At 45.3% G+C, this 14,663-nt stretch overlaps 1 protein-coding gene across 1 annotated transcript in view; it reads right to left on the bottom strand.

Moving 5' to 3' along the window:
* The window catches only part of DNAJC5B (DnaJ heat shock protein family (Hsp40) member C5 beta), a 275,293-nt gene that overhangs the window by 92,896 nt on the left and 167,734 nt on the right, over nt 1–14,663 (bottom strand). The window contains exon 3 of the mRNA XM_073631716.1: nt 9,827–10,001. Within this exon, the coding sequence (XP_073487817.1) occupies nt 9,827–10,001 (175 nt within the window). The remainder of the gene's footprint in view (nt 1–9,826; nt 10,002–14,663) is intronic.

Raw genomic sequence — 14,663 nt, 5'->3', positions numbered from 1 at the left:
TTGGAAGCAGGAGAATTCCACAAAATACCTGAATACCAAACTATTTTGCTTATAGATAAAATATGGAACAAGGCCAAGCAACACTTTCAATATGAAGGGTACTCTGAATGGTCTTATATCTGGAACAATAGCAACTTTCCCGAATTGTGTAAATTAAAGGGCTTCTCTGCGTGGTCTAGGAGCGGGGTGGTATATATCCCGCAGCTATACCGGGGCGGACTCCTACGGGACTTTCAATCCCTGAGGGAAGAGTATGGCATTCCAAATGTCTTGTTTTTTCAATATTTACAACTCAGATATGCCATCTCAGCACAAGCTACACCGTCCACATGGGGATTAACTAGACCCTCGGTGCTCACACAGCTAGTAACTTCAACGTCTAGGAAAGGACAGATATCATCTATATATGAATCACTAATAATGCAGGTATCCAAGACTATGTCATTAAAATGCAGGACAAGCTGCGGGGAAGATATAGGCCACATCGCGGATGATGAATGGTCTGCCATAATGGAGAATGTACCCAATGTATCCCTTTCCTCTTCCCAAAAACTCACACAATTATTCATTATACACTGAACTTACCGTACCCCATATAAACGACATAAATGGCACAGGAGAGATGATCCTTTTTGCCCTTTTTGCAGGATAGATAATGGTACTCTTATCCACATGCTCTGGAAGTGCCCGAAATTGCAAAAGGTATTGGTCTGAAATAATTAGCTCTATAAATAAAATATGGAATCTTACATTTCTAGTTGACCCCAAGCTGTGTCTGCTGGGATGGTTAGATGAGGAACTATATACACCACACACCTATATAGCCATTACCAGAGTATTGTTTATTGCCAGAAAACTTATAGCGAGAAAATGGCTTTCGGTGTCACCGCCAACACACACAGAATGGATTAATACCATAAATGACACCCTATTGAGGGAAAAGCTGACATACCAACACAGAGGCAGCCCAGCAAAATTTGAACGTATATGGGACCCATGGTTGGAAGTACCTGGTTTAGCCCCCTTCCAACTGGTCCAAAATAAAATACTTGGTGGCAGGACATAGATGCCCACTCCCTGTTTTGAGGAAGGAGGCTATCTACACTAGGTGGGTAAAGAGTGGGATGGTGACATAGAAACTCAGAATGTGGATTAATCTGAACTAATATTCTTGATGAGAAGTTGTATTACTCTGCAGTGACGAGTTATATGGTTTACTTATATAAGATAGTTAATGGAAGAACACTGGAAACCCCCCCCCCCCCACTGTTTAGGGGGGGGAGGGGTACCTCTACACCGACCGATTGTCCTTTTTAGGACCGGGAGCAGAGTGGGGGTACAAAACACTAAAAGGACACGCTTACTAAAAGAGGAAAATACACGAAATGGCAGATACTGATATGGACATGTAGAGATTTGTCTTCTTAAATTGATTGTAAGTTCATGTATAACATAATGATGCAGGAGAAGCAAATCCGATTGGTTGCATATTTAGATAATAATAATAATAATATGTCCTTGGCATTGCTATTTGATGTATGTTTTTGTTTTTGTTTAAAGGAAGAGTTTCTCTTTTTATGCTTTATAAATAAAAAAAAAATCTGATTTAAAAAAAACAAGGTGCCTCAAGTGAGTATGGTGATATGCAGCCTCTGGAGTAGGAATTTCTTCCCTTTCATCCGGTACATGGTTACACTCGACTAATGTTGGTAGGGGTATGCCCTCTCTCTTATTGATATGAGAGACCATGAACCCATCGGCCCTTATACCGAAGGTCTCTTCACGACCAGAACAGGTTCAGAGAGTATACGGTGATGCATGTCCCTCTATACCAAAGATCTCAAAGAATTTAGGCTTAACCAGGGATCTGTTGCTCTGTTCTTCTATTATGGCATACAGCCTAATAGCTTCCTCGGGCTGACCCTTTGGGTATATCTTGACTAGGCATATCTTAGCGCAACATTTGCGATCTAAGCCTTCTCCACAGACTTCTGTGCATGAAGAAGAAAAAAGTTAGCTGTGGCTGGAGCGTGACCTTGTTGCTCCCCGCCATGACTTGAGACAGGGCTGGAGGTAGGAGGCTGCTGTGAATTGTCTGAGGGTGGACCCGGATGCATAGCTGTAACATGTCTGTCGCTACTGCATTCTGTGCACTTAATGACAACTTTACAGTCTTTAGCAATATGTCAATAACAAGCACAGCACCTGTAGCATATTCCAAGTTTCTTTAGAATCTCCCTGCGCTCGTGTAACGTCTTTGCTCTAAGCCCACAACATTTATTTAGGGGATGAGGCTTCTTGTGAATAGGGCACTGACGGTTAGGGTGTTTATCTCTGTCACCCGAATCGCTCTGGTGAGCAGGAGAGGATACGGGTGGTGAGATGTCTGTCCTTTTAACAGACATTGCTCTATTAAAGTCTCTACGTTTAGCTGCTATGTTATCATACCTTGATGAAGATGATTGTGATGAAGCAGGCAAGTTGGGTTCCCTGAAGCTGAAATCATTTCTCATCCAGGCTTGATCACTGATGAACCTGCAAAAATATGCGAATGGAGGAAAAGGTACATTATAATCTCTTTTGTACCTTGAGCCTTGTTGTGCCCATTTCTCTTGCAGGCCATATGGCAGTTTAGACACCACTGGATTGATGCCATGAGCAGTGTCCAGGAAGCTTAGTCCAGGTAGACGTGGGTCTGTCTTTGCAAACTCCAGCTCCATGAGAAGATCACTCAGATCTTGGAGCTTGCGATAATCTTTGTTCCCTATTTTTGTGAAGTTTTGCAGTCTCTTGAATAGAGCACTTTCTATGGCTTCGGTGCTACCATAGGCTTGCTCAACCTGCATCTGGGTGGTCAACATTCACTGTTCTCAGTCTTTTAACATGATCTGCAGATTTTTTAGCCACTTTATGAGCAAATCAAGCTCCTCCTTGGTAGTAGGGTTGAGGTCAACAATGGCAGCTTTGAAGGTTGATCTCCAGGCCTTGGAGCTCTCTGGACAGTCGTCAAACCTTGAGAGGGTAGTGTTAATGAGCTCACAGCGTACCATATACCTGGCAAAGTCATTCAAGTGTGATCTCTCACTCTTCGGTGCCAAAGCAACTTGTGGAACCCCTCAGGTGTGAAAGTTCTCTGGTGAAGTAGGGTGAGGTTTACCAGGATGAAATGTTGTTGTTGTAAGAGCGTTTAACTGTGGTGTAGTCCCTAAGGCTTGTGCTGGCTGTGGCTTGAGCTGTGGCTTGTCACTGGAAGTCACCTTGTTGTCAGCAAGAGGTGATGCAGTTTGCTGCATAGATGCACTTGTGTTGTAGACTTGAAGAGGCTCAGGCATTTGGAGCTGAGAGGTCTCTGTGTTGAGAGTCAGAACAGTGTTGTTAGTAAGATGTACAGGAGATAACTCTGTATCATTGCAAACATTATGCTTTAGTACATATTCACTGGTGTGATCAACTGGGTCTTGCAGTTCCGCTGGGATGGAGTTAGTCTGAGTTAGTACTTTCTCGCATCGCTTGTTAAAAGACGCTCAGCCTTGCTAGGGCAGCTGCTTTCCTTTCCATTTGCAGAATCTTTATTTGAGAATCTGCCTCTGCTTGTTGAGCTGCCATCTCTGCTTCAAGAGTTTTGCTTTGAGCCTCGAGCTCTGCTTGGCGAGCTTTGCTCTGAGATTCCATCTATGCTTGGCGAGCTTTGCTCTGAGCTTCCATCTCTGCTTGGCAACTTACCATCTTTGCATGGCCTTTTGTGTTTCTGCTTCCTTTCTGGTAAAGGAGCTTCACACTTTATTTGCTTCCAGACTTGCACGGGCCTCTATTAGCTTGTCACTTAATGTTGAACTTCTGGAGCGAGAGGATCTAGAAAAACGTGCAGTGTGCTTGGTTGATGTGGATCTGTGCGATCTGGTCTCCTGCAGTTGAGCAATGCAGAGTTCTGCCCTACACTGGGCGTTTTGCACTAAGAGATCCCTTTGTTGGTTTAGTGCATCAGCCCTGATCAGTTCTGCTGAAGAGTCCTCTATTTTGCAGTCCTGCAAGAAAGCTGTGTATTTTGCAAACAGCCGCTGGTAGCGTTCGTACGCAGCAGATAAGCAATCTATAGAGTTTCTTAGTTCAGCTCATCATTCAAGTGTGACAAAACTGACATGCAGTGTGAAGTTCTGTCCCATAAGTCTGACAGATTGCTGGAGAACTCATCTCTAGTGGTTTCATAGTTTTCTCTGAGTTTCTGTGTAGGTTTTATTGTACGTTTGAGTCTTACACTCTGTTTGGCAATATCTGCAGAGTCTGCTCCCTGTACATCTGCTGGTTCAGAGGCATGATGAATCTGTGTTGGTTCAGCCACAAAAGGGTGCTCAGAGTCTTGTCTAGACATTTTTCACGTTTTTGCAAAAAATGGTACTGTCTCTTTAAGAAGACGAACAGCAACTTAGACAGGTGGGGTAACACAGTTCAATGTAGAGTAGGGATGAGCTTCGAGTTCGAGTCGAACTCATGTTCGACTCGAACATTGGCTGTTCGCAAGTTCACCGAACAGCGAACAATTTGGGGTGTTCGCGGCAAATTCGAATGCCGCGGAACACCCTTTAAAAGTCTATGGGAGAAATCAAAAGTGCTAATTTTAAAGGCTAATATGCAAGTTATTGTCATAAAAAGTGTTTGGGGACCTGGGTCCTGCCCCAGGGGACATGGATCAATGCAAAAAAAAGTTTTAAAAACGGCCGTTTTTTCAGGAGCAGTGATTTTAATAATACTTAAAGTCAATCAATAAAAGTGTAATATCCCTTTAAATTTCGTACCTGGGGGGTGTCTATAGTGTGCCTGTAAAGGGGCGCATGTTTCCTGTGTTTAGAACAGTCTGACAGCAAAATGACATTTTGAAGGAAAAAACTCATTTAAAACTACCCGCGGCTATTGCATTGCCGACAATACACATAGAAGTTCATTGATAAAAACGGCATGGGAATTCCCCAAAGGGGAACCCCGAACCAAAATTTAAAAAAAAAAAATGACGTGGGGGTCCCCCTAAATTCCATACCAGGCCCTTCAGGTCTGGTATGGATATTAAGGGGAACCCCGGCCAAAATTTAAAAAAAAAAATGACGTGGGGTTCCCCCTAAATTCCATACCAGACCCTTCAGGTCTGGTATGGATTTTAAGGGGAACCCCGCGCCAAAAAAAAAAAAAAAAAACGGCGTGGGGTCCCCCCAAAAATCCATACCAGACCCTTATCCGAGCACGCAACCTGGCAGGCCGCAGGAAAAGAGGGGGGGACAAGAGTGCGGCCCCCCCTCCCTCCTGAACTGTACCAGGCCACATGCCCTCAACATTGGGAGGGTGCTTTGGGGTAGCCCCCCAAAACACCTTGTCCCCATGTTGATGAGGACAAGGGCCTCATCCCCACAACCCTGGCCGGTGGTTGTGGGGGTCTGCGGGCGGGGGGGCTTATCGGAATCTGGAAGCCCCCTTTAACAAGGTGACCCCCAGATCCCGGCCCCCCCCCTGTGTGAAATGGTAAGGGGGTACATAAGTACCCCTACCATTTCACGAAAAAAGTGTCAAAAATGTTAAAAATGACAAGAGACAGTTTTTGACAATTCCTTTATTTAAATGCTTCTTCTTTCTTCTATCTTGCTTCATCTTCTGGTTCTTCTGGCTCTTCTGGTTCTTCTGGTTCTTCCTCCGGCGTTCTCGTCCAGCATCTCCTCCGCGGCGTCTTCTGTCTTCTTCTCCTCGGGCCGCTCCGCACCCATGGCATGGGGGGGAGGCTCCCGCTCTTCTCTTCTTCTCTTCTTCTTTTCTTCTTTTCTTCTTTTCTTCTCTTCTTCTCTTCTTCTTCATTTTCTTCTCCGGGCTGCTCCGCAATCCATGCTGGCATGGAGGGAGGCTCCCGCTGTGTGACGGCGCTCCTCGTCTGACAGTTCTTAAATAACGGGGGGCGGGGCCACCCGGTGACCCCGCCCCCCTCTGACGCACGGTGACTTGACGGGACTTCCCTGTGGCATTCCCCGTGACGTCACAGGGAAGTCCCGTCAAGTCACCGTGCGTCAGAGGGGGGCGGGGTCACCGGGTGGCCCCGCCCCCCCCGTTATTTAAGAACTGTCAGACGAGGAGCGCCGTCACACAGCGGGAGCCTCCCTCCATGCCAGCATGGATTGCGGAGCGGCCCGGAGAAGAAAAATGAAGAAGAAGAGAAGAAGAGAAGAAAAGAAGAAAAGAAGAAAAGAAGAAGAGAAGAAGAGAAGAGCGGGAGCCTCCCCCCCATGCCATGGGTGCGGAGCGGCCCGAGGAGAAGAAGACAGAAGACGCCGCGGAGGAGATGCTGGACGAGAACACCGGGGGAAGAACCAGGAGAACCAGAAGAGCCAGAAGAACCAGAAGATGAAGCAAGATAGAAGAAAGAAGAAGCATTTAAATAAAGGAATTGTCAAAAACTGTCTCTTGTCATTTTTAACATTTTTGACACTTTTTTCGTGAAATGGTAGGGGTACTTATGTACCCCCTTACCATTTCACACAGGGGGGGGGCCGGGATCTGGGGGTCACCTTGTTAAAGGGGGCTTCCAGATTCCGATAAGCCCCCCGCCCGCAGACCCCCACAACCACCGGCCAGGGTTGTGGGGATGAGGCCCTTGTCCTCATCAACATGGGGACAAGGTGTTTTGGGGGGCTACCCCAAAGCACCCTCCCAATGTTGAGGGCATGTGGCCTGGTACGGTTCAGGAGGGAGGGGGGGCCGCACTCTCGTCCCCCCTCTTTTCCTGCGGCCTGCCAGGTTGCGTGCTCGGATAAGGGTCTGGTATGGATTTTTGGGGGGACCCCACGCCGTTTTTTTTTTTTTTTTTGGCGCGGGGTTCCCCTTAAAATCCATACCAGACCTGAAGGGTCTGGTATGGAATTTAGGGGGAACCCCACGTCATTTTTTTTTTTTAATTTTGGCCGGGGTTCCCCTTAATATCCATACCAGACCTGAAGGGCCTGGTATGGAATTTAGGGGGACCCCCACGTCATTTTTTTTTTTTAATTTTGGTTCGGGGTTCCCCTTTGGGGAATTCCCATGCCGTTTTTATCAATGAACTTCTATGTGTATTGTCGGCAATGCAATAGCCGCGGGTAGTTTTAAATGAGTTTTTTCCTTCAAAATGTCATTTTGCTGTCAGACTGTTCTAAACACAGGAAACATGCGCCCCTTTACAGGCACACTATAGACACCCCCCAGGTACGAAATTTAAAGGGATATTACACTTTTATTGTTTGACTTTAAGCATTATTAAAATCACTGCTCCTGAAAAAACGGCCGTTTTTAAAACTTTTTTGTGCATTGATCCATGTCCCCTGGGGCAGGACCCAGGTCCCCAAACACTTTTTATGACAATAACTTGCATATAAGCCTTGAAAATTAGCACTTTTGATTATTCATGTTCGTGTCCCATAGACTTTAACGGTGTTCGCATGTTCGAACGAACTTTTTTCCTGTTCGCATGTTCTGGTGCGAACCGAACAGGGGGGTGTTCGGCTCATCCCTAATGTAGAGAAACCGTTTTTAACATTCACATGAGGTGCAGTAAACTTGTGTGACCACAGGATGCTTTTATTCTGAATATCAGGTTACAGCAGATGACAGGATACAATGAGATGAATAGGTTGTAGTATTTATGCGGTCAAAAGATGATATTGTCTGTAACTTACAATGCAGAATACATGTGCCCTGCTACATGTGACTTGTTGCTGCATCCATGACACAGGAAGTACAAACTCAGGAAGAAGGGTGGAGCATTACATACAAAGGAAGTGTGTCATAACATAAGGGAAAAAGAACATAAGAAACAAGTGCATTACCACAAAAGGTCACTAGATGGCAGCATGTGAACTAAATATAAAAGTCCATAGAAAATGGTTAGGAAAACAATCTATATCAATTCTATGCCCCGTTGGGGCAGCACAGCATCCTTAGGGGGTGACTATTGGGGCTATAGCCCTGAATCTGGGGCCCATAGCCTCGAGTCTCTTGCCACAGGGTCCCTGCCTAACCAGCAGGCTGCGGCTGTGGCGGACGGGCTGCATGAGAGAGGCGGATGAGAGAAGAGAAGAGAAGCGGGGGCGTGTCCTGGCCACCGAGCAGTATGGCTCCACTTCTCAGGGTAAAAAAAGCAGCTCTCTACATCCCAGCCTGCCGATTCTTTCTCTCCCAGGGAGGAGAAGATCCCTGCACACAAGCGGACCATGACCCAGCTGCAATTGCAGACATCGGGTCCCCGCCACCTCACAGATTTCTTCATGAAGCCGCCACACACAGCAGTCCAAGATGGTGCCATGGAGAAGGGCCACCCTGCCTCACCACAACCACTGCCCAGAGACTCTGACACCCAGACTCTAAGATGGACGAGTCCAAAGCTGCAGCCTCCTTCTCCTCCTCATCTGACAGAGGTAAGAGAGCTGCAGTTTCCCCATTCTCATCACCCACTAAGCTGCGCTCAGCCAAAAAGCAGCACAGGGCTTCACTGCCAGCACAGCCCACTGATTTATGAGGAGAACAACACTGAGTCCTGCTCTGCCTTCCCTGCAGCAGATGTCCCAGCCACAGAGGCTACTCTAAAAGACAGGAGAGAAGCGAGCGGGTGGACAATCAGCGATGACATGCCCGCCTCTCATCACCGCTCTCCTGGCCTCACTAAATGGACCAGTGCTGTCAGCCTGCCACCAATGCAGCGACAATGCACATTTGATGGCACTGGTTGGCATTGCAAGTGACAATCCACATCTGGTGCCAGGTGACGTGGCAAGTGACAATCTGCATCAGGTGGCAGGTGATGTGGCAAGTGGCAATCTGCAAATGGTGGCAGGTGACATGGCAAATGACAATAAACATCAGGTGGCAGGTGACGTGGCAAGTGACAATCTGCAAATGGTGGCAGGTGACTTGGCAAGTGACAATCCACATCAAGTGGCAACTGACAATCCACATCTGGTGGCAGGTGACTGTGGCAAGTAACAAGCTGCATCTGGTGACAGGCGACGGTGGCAAGTGACACGCTGCATCTGGTGAGAGGAGATGTGGCAAGTGACACACCCAGGGCTCCCACTGATTCTACATTATGGTAAGTTGAACCACTTCATTATATATTAGAATGTAACAATAAAAACAATGCGCTTTAATCACGATGACACCATATCAACCATGGTGCCATGATGATTGAAGCGCCAACACCAGCCATTGCCCACGAAAAATTGCTTACCACTGGCGTGCACCCCCCCCCCCCTCCGGTTGGTGACCGCTGCTTTGGGCTCTAGCCCCAGATCTTTTGCAGACCTAGCAACGCCCCTGATTGCCTGTGTGACTGATGTTTTTCTCAACAGCTATTAAGCAGGGAGCCTTAAAGAGGCTGAATCAATGCAGTGCTCCCTCTATAGGTTAAACAAGATTCGTAGAGCATTGTAAGTAAGACAGGACGGCATTTTTGGTAATTAAAAAAAAAAATACAGTTTTCCCCTTTCTTTTTTCAAGATTTATGCCTCTTCACGTTAATCAACCTGTAGATCATTTGTATGAACTTCTTGTGAATGTGTGCATGCTCCAGTGGTGCCTGATCATCACAATTTTACTGCAATAACTATATTAAGCATGCTAGTACACTGCGCATTGGCATGGCTGCTTATAGTCCAACATGATAGTATGTAAGAAAGAGTGATTGACTTAGCGTAGCTTTTAAAATGTGAAAATCACATAAACAATTATTAAAGGTAAACCAATAATAATAATAATTAGAAATATGTGTTCACTGAAAATACACTGTACTGCCTCTTTAGGACATGTATAGAGATATATACACCACCTGATTCCATGTCTGTTTTGATCTGCTCTTCCAGGTCTTCCGGGGACACATTGTACTCATAATCTTCTCCGGCTGATGGTTTTGGTTTACATTTTCCAAAACAGCAATTACAGCAACAGCAAAGGCAGCAGCAGAAATAGCAACCAGTCATAAGTCCACAGATCGCAAACAGGCCCTAGACAAAACAAACAAATTACAAAATGTGATCAGGGAGCATTGTATGGAATTTTAATGCATCTATTTTGTTAAAATGCCAGTCAGCGTGGTTGAATTCGCTTTGGTGCCATTGAAGAGGTTTTGCCAACATATTTGAAATGAAAGTGTGCAAGGAGTTCATTCTACTAAAGTTAAGGAGAGTGGACAATTTTAATACATACAGTCAGGTCCATAAATATTGGGACATCGACACAATTCTAATATTTTTGGCTCTATACACCACCACAATGGATATAAAATGAAATGAACAAGATGTGCTTTAACTGCAGACTTTCAGCTTTAATTTGAGGGTATTTACATCCAAATCAGGTGAACGGTGTAGGAATTACAACAGTTTGTATATGTGCCTCCCACTTTTTAAGGGACCAAAAGTAATGGGACAGATTAACAATCATCCATCAAACTTTCACTTTTTAATACTTGGTTGCAAATCCTTTGCAGTCAATTACAGCCTGATGTCTGGAACACATAGACATCAGACGCTGGGTTTCATCCCTGGTGATGCTCTGCCAGGCCCCTACTGCAACTGTCTTCAGTTCCTGCTTGTTCTTGGGGCATTTTCCCTTCAGTTTTGGCTTCAGCAAGTGAAATGCATGCTCAATCGGATTCAGGTCAGGTGATTGACTTGGCCATTGCATAACATTCCACTTCTTTCCCTTAAAAAACTCTTTGGTTGCTTTCGCAGTATGCTTCGGGTCATTGTCCATCTGCACTGTGAAGCGCCGTCCAATTAAGCATTTTGCTGAATATGAGCAGATAATATTGCCCGAAACACTTCAGAATTCATCCTGCTGCTTTTGTCAGCAGTCACATCATCAATAAATACAAGAGAACCAGTTCCATTGGCAGCCGTACATGCCCACGCCATGACACTACCACCACCATGCTTCACTGATGAGGTCGGTATGCTTTGGATCATGAGCAGTTCCTTTCCTTCTCCATACGCTTCTCTTCCCATCACTCTAGTACAAGTTGATCTTGGTCTCATCTGTCCATAGGATGTTGTTCCAGAACTGTGAAGGCTTTTTTAGCCTTGTTGGCAAACCCTTGTTGTTTGGCAAACTCTAATCTGCCTTCCTGTTTTTGAGGCTCACCAATGGTTTACATCTTGTGGGGAACCCTTTGTATTCACTCTGGTGAAGTCTTCTCTTGATTGTTGACTTTGACACACATACACCTACCTCCTGGAGAGTGTTCTTGATCTGGCCAACTGCTGTGAAGGGTGTTTTCTTCACCAGGGAAAGAATTCTTTGGTCATCCACCACAGTTGTTTTCTGTGGTCTTCAGGGTCTTTTGGTGTTGCTGAGCTCACTGGTGCAATCTTTCTTTTTAAGGATGTTCCAAACAGTTGATTTGGCCACATTTAATGTTTTTGCTATCTCTCTGATGGGTTTGTTTTGTTTTTTCAGCCTAATGATGGCTTGCTTCACTGATAGTGACAGCTCTTTGGATCTAATATTGAGAGTTGACAGCAACAGATTCCAAATGCAAATAGCACACTTGAAATGAACTCTGGAACTTTTATCTGCTCCTTGTAAATGGGATAATGAGGGAATAACATACCTGGCCATTGAACAGCTGAGCAGCCAATTGACCCATTACTTTTGGTCCCTTAAAAAGTGGGAGGTACATATACAAACTGTTGTAACTCCTACACCGTTCACGTGATTTGGATGTAAATACCCTCAAATTAAAGCTGAAAGTCTGCAGTTAAAGAACATCTTGTTCGTTTAATTTCAAATCCATTGTGGTGGTGTATAGAGCCAAAAAGATTAGAATTGTGTCGATGTCCCAATATTTATGGACCTGACTGTATTTGGTAACAAAACACATAGGACACACTAAGACCCTGTCCAGTAGGGGTAAAGTCAAGTCAAAATCACCTAAAAAGGGAAGCAGAGGGAAACAGCAGCTGAATAGGTGATACAAACTTTCTGACTTGTTGCAAATCATGTTCACCTAAAATATATATCTAAAGTCAAAATACATACATTTTTTTCTTTGGAAAGGAGTAGGGCATGATTAAAACACCTTACAGGTTTATTGCCACCTGACTGGGGAGATTTCCCTTGACTTTCTGTCCTGAAGACACATTGGGGTTGATTTACTAAAACTGAAGTGCTAAAAACAACTGAGATGTTGACAAGTAAAAGCTGACGGTCTCCCTATGAAATTCCCCAATGGTCAGAATAATAGGGATGGGCGAACAGTTTGGCCCGAGCATAAGTTCGGGCCGAACTTTGGTTGTTGGGATGTTCGGCGAACACCTGAACAATATGCGGTGTTCGGGGCAAATTCGAAAGCCACCGGAACACCGTTAAAGTCTATCGGACACCAACATACAAAATGAAAAGTGCTCATTTTAAAGGCTTATATGCAAGTTATTGTCATAAAAAGTGTTTGGGGACCTGGGTCCTGCCCCAGGGGACATGAATCAATGCAAACATTTTTTTTAAAACAGCCGTTTTTTCGGGAGCAGTGATTTTTTTAATGCTTAAAGTGAAACAATAAAAATGAAATTTCCTTTAAATATCATGCCTGGGGGGTGTATATAGTATGCCTGTAAAGTGGCGCATTTTCCCCATGTTTAGAAAAGTACCACAGCAAAATGACATTTCTAAAGGAAAAAATTGTCATTTAAAACTGATCGTGGCTGTAATGAATTGTCGGGTCTCAGCAATATAGATAAAACTCATTGAACAAAATGGCATGGGTTCCCCCCCAGTCCATTACCAGGCCCTTTGGGTCTGGTATGAATATTAAGGGGAACCCCGAACCAAAAATAAAAAAATTGCGTGGGGTTCCCCCCAAATCCATACCAGGCCCTTCAGGTTTGGTATAGATTTTAAGGGGAACCCTGTGCCAAAATTAAAAAAAAAAAAGAAAATGGCTTAGAGGTCCCCCCAAAAACCCATACCAGACCCTTATCTGAGCACGCAACCTGGCAGGCCACAGGAAAAGAGGGGGGACATGAAGGCTCCCCCCTCCTGAACCGTACCAAGGTCACATGCCTTCAACATGGGGAGGGTGCTTAGGGGTCTGACCCCAAAGCACCTTGTTGATGGGGACAAGGGCCTCATCCCCACAACCCTTGCCCGGTGGTTGTGGGGGTATGCGGGGGAACCCCGTGGCATCAGGGGGGGGCAGGGTCACCCGTTTACGTCACCGGGTGGCCCTGCCCTCAGCTATATAACAGCTGTCACCGAGAAGAAGCATCACTTGGCGGGAGCCTCCCATGGAGGCAAAACTGTTGTGGCTTTTTTTTCGGTCTGTCGGGCGGCTGGGATTTACATTGCGGGACATTTTTATTTTTATATCTTTTAAATAAAGGACTTGTCCCAAGCTGTCTTGTCTTTTTTACCATTCTTGACACTTTTTTTTGTGAAATGGTAGGAGTACAATGTGCCCCGTTACTAATTCACATGGGGGGTGGGATCTGGGGGTCCCCTTGTTAAAGGGGGCTTCCAGATTCCGATAAGTCCCCATCAACATGGGGACAAGGTGCTATGGGGTCAGACCCCAAAGCACCCTCCCCATGTTGAGGCATGTGGCCCGGTATGGTTCAGGAGGGGGGGCGCTTTCTCGTTCCCCCTCTTTTCCTGCAGCCTGCCAGGTTGCATGCTCGGATAAGGGTCTGGTATGGATTTTGGGGGGACCCTACACCATTTTTTTTTAATTTTGGAGCAGGGTTCCCCTTAAAATCCATACCAGACCTGAAGGGTCTAGTATGGATTTTGGGGGGGCCCCCTGCGCCATTTTTTAGAAAAATTTGGCGCAGGGTTCCCCTTAATTTCCATACCAGACCCGAAGGTGGAATTCTTATAGGTAGAGCTACAAAGGGAGGAAACTAAAGGGAAAGTAATACTGGGAGTATGCTATCGGCCCCCTAACCAGAGGGAGGAGACGGAGGCAGACCTCCTATCACAATTTGGATTAGCCGTAAGAATGGGAAGTGTCATTATAATGGGGGATTTTAATTATGCAGACTAGACTGGGTGGAAGGAACCGCGCATTCATCTAGGGCTCGCCAGTTCCTAAATGTCTTGCTGCACAATTTCATGGGTCAGTTGGTAAATGCACCAACTAGAAACAAAGCGTTACTAGATCTACCGATTAACAATACAGACTGATCACGGATGTGGAAATACAGGGCAGTTTAGGAAACAGCGATCACAGGTCAATTAGGAATAAAAAGACACTGAATTTCAAAAGAGCCAACTTCCCTAAACTACGATCCTTGCTAAAAGATAATAATCGGGATAAAAATCTTAGAAACAAAGAACACAGGGGAAAAATGGGTATGCTTTAAGAGCATATTAAATAAGGGCATTAGCCAGTGTATCCCAATGGGAAAAAAATTTAAGAGAGCTAATAAAAGTCCTGGGTGGCATAACTCCAACATAAAAATGCATATAAAAGCGAAGGAGAAGGCCTTCAAAAAATACAAGGCTGAGGAATCATCATCAGCATTCCAGCTTTACAACGAATGCAACAAGAAATGTAAGGGTGCAATCAGGGCGGCTAAGATAGAACACAAAAAGCACATAGCGGAGCAGAGTAAAAAAAAATCCCAAGAAATTCTTTAAGTACATAAATAGTAAGAAAGGAGGTCAGATCATAT

The sequence above is a fragment of the Aquarana catesbeiana genome, linkage group LG05 (assembly GCF_042186555.1).
Source record: "Aquarana catesbeiana isolate 2022-GZ linkage group LG05, ASM4218655v1, whole genome shotgun sequence".
Classification (NCBI taxonomy): domain Eukaryota; kingdom Metazoa; phylum Chordata; class Amphibia; order Anura; family Ranidae; genus Aquarana; species Aquarana catesbeiana.
The sequence above is the reverse complement of the archived record's forward strand: the minus strand, read 5'-3'. Positions and strand labels throughout refer to the sequence as shown.